General features: G+C 60.1%; 1 protein-coding gene across 9 annotated transcripts in view; it reads right to left on the reverse strand.

The window, feature by feature from the left end:
• The window catches only part of Atp11a (ATPase phospholipid transporting 11A), a 106,565-nt gene that overhangs the window by 59,392 nt on the left and 38,116 nt on the right, over positions 1-9,057 (reverse strand). The window contains exon 1 of one of the 9 annotated variants that reach the window (XM_048800608.1): positions 6,132-6,598. The exons of the other annotated variants lie outside the window; for them this stretch is intronic. Coding sequence (XP_048656565.1) covers positions 6,132-6,191 — 60 coding nt within the window. The 5' untranslated portion in view covers positions 6,192-6,598. Of the gene's footprint in view, positions 1-6,131; positions 6,599-9,057 lie in introns of those variants that run through there. 9 annotated transcript variants of the gene reach the window in all.

A 9,057-nucleotide genomic window follows, 5' to 3' on the forward strand; every position in this document is an offset into this window, starting at 1 on the left:
CGGGTCCTGGGACCCACAGACCTGGCACCAGTCACTTGTAAGCAAGCAAAGACACCTAGCAAGATGACACGGCCACTGACGCAGAGCTTGCAGGGCCAGCCAGCATTCTGGAAACCTGCGGGACAGCGGGAGGACAGGGCGCCAGCATCCCTGAGGCTCTGGAAACCTGCGGGACGGCGGGAGGAGTGCCCCAGGCCTTTCAGCAGCCGGCAAGGAGTTCCTCCCGACTAGGGTGCGCTGAGGCCAGCAGCCCTGGCTTCCTGGACTCCGCCAAGGCCTGTGATCTTCCTTCTCCACTGAGTTGAGAGACAGCGCCTCTCAGGAGCTGTGGGGCACGCCTGGTTCTCACGGGTCGGCAGGGCTGGTGTGGGACAGTGGGGTCTACAGCAGGCTCGGTGCTCAGGGCGCCCTTTCCTCTTGTGTGTCCAGGGACGCCCCATCTTAAGTCATGTGGGTAGCTTGCTATTCCTTTCCTACTGTCCACTGCCTAAATTTTTAAAAGAGAAGGAAGTGAAAACTTTCAAATGATTTTAAAACCTGTACTTTAAATTTATGTCTATATAAAATTCATCTGGTCCAAATATGGCAGAGGTCTTCCCATTGGTGAAATCCGGTGGCTTGTTTCTGTTTTGTGGGAGGGAATCATTTCACAGGAGTGGGCATGTTTGGAGAAGTGGGTACAGCCCTGGTGATCAGGGCCCATGACCTCAACCCACAGGACGATGGACTGGGCATCTCTGGTCAGCTGATGCGATGACTGCCTGTTTGGGCCCCAGCTTCCTGCCGGGACCAGCCAGGGGGCGTAGACACACCCCAGACCATCACTTGCTTTTGCTCTTGCTTCTGTATCATCACTAACATAGACTCCACCGCTCACAGAGGCTGTCTTTACCGCCTGTCAGTCCGACCCGCCAAATCCAGCAACTGCGTGCCCATGAAGCACTCTGATGTCACAGATGGTGACACATCCTCGGTACAGAGCAAGCCACAGGTGATTAAGGCAGTTATGGTTCACAAACCCTGAAGGCCAAGGGCAGGTGACGCCAGGTGGACGTCGGACTCTTGCTGCCGAGGCCCACCCAGGCAGCAGCTGAGAGGCTGTGGCCTGCAGCCCTACCTGGGAAAGGAGGCAGGGAACCCCACCTCACCAGAAGGAGGGCAGGAGAAGCTCCTCGTGCCACCTCCCAGGGCAGGGAGGAGTGGTCCTGCAGGGTCTCAGGACTGTCCACTGAAACTCAGGGGCCACTGGTCCAGTCTGCCAGGGTCCCCCAGGAGTCCAAGCAAGGTCCTTGGGGCTTCGTGGTGGAGCCGTCCCTTACAGAAGCACTGCAGCCACATGTCTGGCCAGAGCTGGTGCCTGCTGACACAGAAGCCACTCTCAGTGTCGAAAGACAACGGGAGAGACTGGCGGATGTGTCCCCAGCAGTCTGCGGATGGCCTTCGAGCACAGGCAGGGGGGTGCGAGGGGAAGGCTCCCAGCGTTGGCTCCGCAGGCAGGAAACTGGCAGAGCAGGGCTGCCGGCCGGGAAGGGGAGCGGGGCTGCCGGCCGGGAAGGGACAGGTGCGTCAGGGAGGCGACAGGCAGGGTGTTCCTTCTGGGGCGAGGGGATGGTTTAAAGTCTATGTAACTGGCTGAGGCACTGGACTGTACTCCTGAAATGGTGGCTCTTCAGACAGGTAGCCCACCTCGGCAGGTCAGGAGGGCTCTGCTCTGCACGATGCCCCGCCAACCTGGAGGCTTCGGCTCCAGGGCCTTGCTTTGCCAAGGCCACCTCCCCTTCCCACCTCCTCAGCAAAGAGACTTTCGCCATCAGGCAGGGCTGTCTCCTCGCAGGGAAGGCTTTTTACAGGGGAGTTTTGTCTGCGTTGCTGGGGACGAGCACAGGGCCCCCTAGGCCAGTGCTCTGACCAGCATTTCACAGTGGGTGAATTCAGTGTGTCCCTGGAGAGGCCTGAGGACACTCCCAAGGAAGGGAAGCAGGAGGTTCTGGGCCCGTCCTTCCTGATCCTGGAGGCCCACCAGTGCCCCTGAGCTCACCCGGGCAGTGGGAAGGACAAGAGGGCTCTAATCAAAACTGCCTCAGGGGTGGCTGCGTTGCCAAGTCACCAGGCTTCCACAGTGGGTCCCGCCTCTGCCAGCCTCACCCTCAGCCGACTAGGATGGGGCCCTGCAGGCGACGTCAAGCAGAGCAAGGCTGAAAGCACAGAGGACCAAGTCTCCAGTAACAAGCTGAAAACCAATCTGAGCCAGGGTCAGTTGCCAAATGCAAGTTTTGAATTTCAGCTGAAACAAACAAGTGCACTAACTGAATTACACGCAGGGAGAGAACACAGCACCAACAGCCCTGTCTGCAGGTCAGGGATTGAGGGGGCAGTTTCGAAATTCATGGCATCTGGTGGCAGAGCAGTCCCTGGCTCCGGCATCACAGCATTAAGCGGCAGAGCTCTGGAAGGTCGAGACAGCACTCACTCGGGTCCTAGAAGCAGCTGTCCCAGGCTCCTATTCCCACCCAGGTCACAGGCACTGGGCACTCTGTCTTCCTGAGGCAGTACCCAGGATACCTCCGCCTCCTGTCTGCATGAGGTAGCCTTCACTCTTGAGTTGAAGGACCCATTGGCCACAAGTGACCCATGCCCAACTGGAAACGTCCATGTTCCACTCCTATGAGGCCCCAAGCATCCTTCCTGTGGCTCTGCTCACCTCGCCAGTGCCTAAGGCACATCTGGACTCAGGCAGGCCCAGGCCAGCCGTGCACAGGTGAAGCAGGAACCTGACCACACCTACCCCAGTTCCTGGCTGGTCTGCCCTCGACTGCCACAGGGCTTCCCTTCCCACAAACCTTGGATATCTGCAAGGATCTTGTTGTCATTTTTCGGCCGTGAACATATTTTTAATCTCAAAATCACTCAGATCAGGAGAACACATTGCTATGTGGAAACCGACACTCACTGCCCTAGGTCATGATCTACCAGATCCAGAGCCGTATAAATATTCACAACGACTCTGCTTGCCTTGTTGTGACGGTGCACAGTGACAGGAGTGGGTGTGTGTCCCCAGGGTCCAGGCGGCGGACACAGCCGGACAGCAGGAAGGGCCGGCGATGGAGGGCCAGCGAGAGCACCCACTGCCGAGCGGCAAGCACGCTTTGGGCCCAGAGCAAGCATTTCAGGCGGATCCCTGTCGGATGTGCAGTCGGAGCACAGGAACTGCCGGTGTCATCGGATTCTCTGACGTGTCTGCAGCAGCCGAAGCCGCCAGGGCTCCACAGCTCTAGTCCACCACCACATGGGAAGGGACAGCAGGGGGCACACCCTGGCCCGGTTTCCACCGGGTGGCTTTGAGTGACTTCAGAGAGAGCACCATGTGCCTGGTCACCGCTCCTGCCGAGGCGGGGATGGCACAGCCCAAGGCAAACGGGCAGGTGAGGTACCCAGGACTGTGGCTTCCTGTCCAACAGAAGGCCACCGCCCTCTGGTCACACGTCCACGCGCTCAGCTTGTAACACGTCCGTGACAGGACTTGAACACGCCACGGAGGCACCTCTCTCCCCGGGTCCAGGGGTCTGAGCTTCACTCTGCTGAGCCTGGCGCTGGCTGGCCGGGTGCCGTGAACATGGGCATCTGAGGCCAGGCTCCTCGCTCTAGCACCAGGAGAGAATCCTGTTCTGACGCTGGCACGGCCAATGCCTTTGGAGGGAGGCAATCTCTGGTGGCCACTGCCACTGCCACTCCTTCGGGTGGCTCCTACATGCATCCCAGGGGTAGCTGCTGGCAAACCTGACTGTCTCTTGAGCCCCGTGGCCCAGCACAGCAGCCTTTGTGTCCCTTGGCTTGATAATGGGGACAGGAGGTCGATGCTGGGGGTGACCCATACCTCGTGGCCAGCAGCATGTGGTCAGTCCATGCCTGGCAGGCATGGGTGGTGGTGCTGCTTGGAAGGGAAAGACCAGGGTGGAGGACCATGTCAGAGAAGGGTGAGGAGCTGCCGACGCCCCTACCGGCCCACCTGCAGGGCCCACGGCAGGAACATGCCCCCTCACAGCAGAGACAGCCCAGTGCACACGGCACAGCTTACAGCACTTCCCGACCAACCGCCAAATGCACCTAAGGACGGCAGAGCAGGTCCAGAGACGACGAGCCAGACACAGGCTGGCAGACACTGCTGGAGGTGGGGAGTTCAGTCCCATCACAGGTGGGTGCCCACACCCCAAGCGCCAGCCCCAAGTTCCTCCTGAGCCAACACAGAGAGCCGTCACAGGAGCAGGGCACGAAAACCAAATGACTGCCTCCTTCCTAAAGGCGAGTCACCCAGAGGAGCGGGCAACGTCTCAGACAGCGTGTCCCCCACGCGTGGGCTTGAAAAGGCTTGACTCCAACCCTTCCAAGCACACAGTGTGCCAGCACCGAGCACGTGCCAGTGATGGCGAGCCCGGGCCCCGAGTCAGCGCCGACACACCGGACACCAACACGGAGACAGTCACTGTCAGCTGGCAGCGCCACTCCTGGGACACGCCTGCCACCTGTGGGAATCCCAACCTGGGAGGACTTGGCCGGAGCCAGCACAGGGCCTCAGCCCCTGTCACAGCTGAGCCCGTGCAGAGGGCACCACAGCAGGCAGAGGCCGCCTTCCCCTTCACGCAGCGCCCTCCCAGGTGGGCTGGGATAACAGGGCCAAAGGCCATCCTGGGGGCAGGAATAAGAGGAAGCAGAGTGAGGAGGCCACAAGACGAGGGTGGACAGGAAGTGCCCAAAGCAAACTTGAGAAATGGCCTGCAGAAGAAGGGAAAGAACCCACAGAGCCGGCCCAGCAGGGAGCGGCCACCCTGAAGACACACCACCGGGGGGCAGAGGACACCCAGAGGGTGGGCCAGGCCTCCAGGTGGACAGAGCAGGAGCCGCGAGGCCCTCTTAGCTGTATGCGCCCTGGACCTCCACGGCTTGATGACAGAGCACCCTGGTCCCCCACCCTGCTGTCAGCTGCTCTGGCCCAGGCCGCTGTGTGCCCACATGTGGGTGGCTCTGCACTTTGCATTGGCGACTTATAGTCCAAGCTCAACCAGTGTTCCTAAAGGATGCGGCACAGCCTGAATCGACCCTCCACCCAGACAGGAGCCGTGTCACTCTGCAGGCTTGGGCTGCGCCCCCACCTGCCCTCCATTCTACAAGATGAGGCATTCAGCCACATGCCCATCTGCCAGGCCCAGCGGGGACACAGCAGGGGGGGATGCCCACTGGGTACCCCCAGAGGAGGGCCAGGCTCACAGATTGCCCCCCCAGGATCCTGCCGCAGCACCAGAGGTGCAGCCTGTGCTCCATCCTGACCCTGACGTGGGAGAGCACCCGTGATGAGCGCTGGCAGACCATACGGTCTCTGCTCAGCTCCTGCTGGAGCCACTGGACGGGGCCCAGGACCCACGGCCACGGGCTCAACGGTGGCTGACACAAGCACATCCCATGGACACACACAGCCCCACACCTGCATCAGGGCTGATGGCCACTTGCTGGCGCGGGCTCCCTGGGGTGTGGACTCTGGGTTCTGAAGGACGCAGGACCTGCAGTCTGGCTGCAGGGGGAACAAAGGTCCCTGCACCTTAGAAGAGGAGGGAGCTAGTGGCCTCTCCTCAGAGCTGGTGGTGTGAGAGGACAGTGCAGGGGCAGGGAGCGTCGCAGGCCAGCAGAGAGGGGAACTCACCAGCAGGCCAGCCCTTGCCCCTCCCTCTCCCCGCTGCTGTCCCTGGAGGTCAGGGCTCACCGGACCCTAGTCACATGCCACCCGTTCCCTCACCTGCTCACAGCAGCACACCCCTCTGCCCACAAGCACCAGGGAGAGGACCTGGCTTCCCGGTCACCACCAGACCCCACTGCACGATGCTGGGCATGCAGGAAGCATCAGCAAGGCTCCTTGGGCCCTGGCCTCTGCAGGGCACAGCGGGCTGCGGGAAGTGCCAGGCAGGGGTGTACCATGGGGCAGCCTGAGAGTGCGCCGTTCTCCCCAGAAACCTCAGGACAAGAAGTCCAGGTTCAGGGAGCTGAGGGACCTGCAGCCGGTGAGGGACAGCACCTCCCTCGCTGGGTGGGCGGGGCTTCGGTCAGACCCTGCTTGGGGCGGAGGTGCCCCAGCTGAGACTCACCTGCATTTGGAATTCTCGGCAGGACAGGAGAATGTGAAGGACACTGCCGTAACTCTTCATGCTGCCACTACACTGAATAATCTTTTGGCTGCACTGAGGTTGACCTCCTGTCTCCAGTGTGGCTGCCAGGGCTTCTGGAGCCTGTGTGCCCACGGAGCCTGAGGGGGCTCTGCCACACAGGAAAGGCCCACGGCCCGCATGTCATGCCAGGGCTGCCGTGGAGGCTGCCAGACTCTCAGGGCTCACAGCTGGGCTCCTCTGGACTCTCTTGGAGGGACCAGCTCACCGTAGTCCCGTGCCCCTCCCCACTGGGTGGTCAACCTTGAAACACATGGGGGCCCTGGAGAAGGCCTCCTTGCCTCAGCTGGGTCTCTGTGGGGACATGTCATAGCCCATGTCCCCTCACTTCCTGAGGGATGCTCCCAAGCTCCCACAACCTCCCTGAACACGCACCTGCCCTGTCTGTCCCTACAGATCTGGGACTCCAGCCTTCAGTACAGATGAGGGCAGGGAGAGGCAATGTCCCCGAGATGGTCTGTCCATGCACAGGGAGGAGGGACCCACCTCCAGACAGAGTTCTGTCCCCAAATGTTCTGCCTGGGACACCACCAGAGCCTCTGCTGACCCCAGCCAGTACTGTGGCTATTCTGATCAGCACCTCTGCTGGACGCTGCCCTGCAGCCTGGACACTGCCCTGCCAGAGGGAGATGTGAATAAGAGGGTCTCATACGTGCCACTGAGATGGCCTCGAGATGAGAGTTCCTCCTCCCTCTACAGAGATGGAAGACACAGCCATCTCCACTCACTTCCCCTCCTGGGCAGTGGACATGGCAGAACTGTAGCAGAGTGCCCCTGAACCCACATTCACAAACAATACTGCCCGCAGCACTCCTCTTGGGGACCAACACTGGAGGCCAGCCCACCAGAGGCCAGCCCACCAGGATGAAGGTCCTCTGCACAGCAGCTCAGCTCTGTGGCAGAGGGCTGCTGACCTCCACTTATCAACATCTGTGCAGTGTCTGAGCTCAGAGCCTCAGTCAGGCCGCCCCAGCGACCTCGGTTCCCACAGCAGGCTGGCATCTGGCGGCTCCAGGAGGACTGGGGTCCTTCTGGAATGACCCTGGTTTGGGGATGAGCGGGCCTGGGCTTCCCGAAGCCAGTGACACCCCGAAAATACATGTCTCTTCCTGTGCCTAAAGCTCTTAAGAACTCGGATGGTCCTCGTCCCTAGGGGCCCCTAGGAGTCCATAAAGTCCCCGCCACTGGAGGAGCAGCAACGGGTGTGCCCAGGTCTGTTTCAGTCAGGGGTGCCAGCACAGGAAGACAGAAACCACCCTCATGAAGGGGGGCTCTTACACTCCCTGCTCCCCAGGAGCAAGGACACGGCCACCAGGCAGGCACAGAGGGGCAGCTGGTGAGCAGAGCAGGGACGAGCCAGGTGAAAGCCTTCACCACAGCCTCCAGGAAGGAATGGTGGGCAGGCGGGCAGGTGGGCAGGTGGGCAGGCAGGTGCTGGCCTGGCTGCTCTGGGTCATTTCAGCAGAAGCACAGGCTGTTCCCAGGCATCTGGTACTGGCCCTAGTGGTTAGGGTAGGGTCACAGGACCCCATGGTGAGGGCACAAGAAAGACACTCAGGCCAGCTGGTCACTATCTAGGAATCTGCTAACTCTGGGAGGACAGCCCTGAGCAACATCCACCATGACCAAACATCAGAGATGGGGAGAAAGTGTGGACGTCTAGCTGTGTCCCTCGGAAGACAGCGCCTGCAAACACCAGCTAAGCAGGACACCCCCAGCAGAGCCAGCCTTGGCCCAGGAGCGGGCAGAGAGCAGGTCTCAGGGAAGCCACTATCTCAGCCATGGCCTGGGCCACACTGCCCCTCGGCTGCCAGCCCTGCCAGCTCCATCACGCTGCGGGCACTGTAAACAGGCACGCTCGGCTTTGATGCCTCAGGTCCTACCACCTTGAGTTGAATTATTCCACGGAATTTGTCCTTGCGTAGAGCTGGGCCTAAAGGCCAGTACCTTACAGTGATGGAATTTTACTGGCAAGGACACAGGAATTGAGGTAAGAATGACCGACCACTCCAGCCATCTGGGCTTGTGCAACACCCTAAAGGTCTCACGGGAAGCCGCCCTGATCCTCAGAAAAGAAACTCCTGGGCAGCGCCTGGGGTTAGCCGCAGCTGGCTCTGGACCCCCGGACAGACAGAGAACTGAAGAGCCAGCTCTTGAGCCCCTGCGGGCAGCTCCCTGGGCATGCCTCCCCTCATGGAGGCTGAGCTGCTCACCACTCTTTTCCAGAGGGGGCCTCCCACACCAAGGCCAGTCTCAGAAGCTGCCCTTTGACTCCAATGACCACTTCCTGATTTCAGCCCATGCATGAGGACCATGCACAGAGGTCAGCATCCCACAGGCACTTCTGGACCTCACTATGCAAAGAGCTCCAGCTGGGCATGACCAGCTGCCAACACCAGGAGGTTCTGCACCTGCTGCCCCTGAAGTGTGCACTTTAGAAATCCAGAGACAAGAGGGGGAGGAGGAAGGGAAGGAGGGGGAGGGGGGAAGGAGGAGGATGGGAGGGGAGGAGGGAGGGGAGGAGGGAGGGGAGGAGGAGGGAGGGGAGGAGGCACGGGGGAGCCTGTGGACCAAGTTCACTGCCAAGGGCAGAGGCACCGAAGACCCCTTTTCCTGGAAATTCCTAAAAATTTCCAAACTGTCTTTCACTTCAAGGGCCCAAATCATCTCTTTGTGCTGTCTTTTTATTCTCTTATCTATTTCTAGTGGCAAATATGAGACTTTTTTTTTTGGCACCAAATCTTTAAAAGTCGAGGGAGGAAGAAAGAAAAAAAATCAACCATCAAACAACAACATCAACCAACAACAATCAGCAAGCCAAGCAAAAAAACAATCAAAAAAAAAAAAA

The sequence above is a fragment of the Marmota marmota genome, unplaced genomic scaffold (genome assembly GCF_001458135.2).
Source record: "Marmota marmota marmota unplaced genomic scaffold, marMar, whole genome shotgun sequence".
Taxonomy (NCBI): Eukaryota; Metazoa; Chordata; class Mammalia; order Rodentia; family Sciuridae; genus Marmota; species Marmota marmota.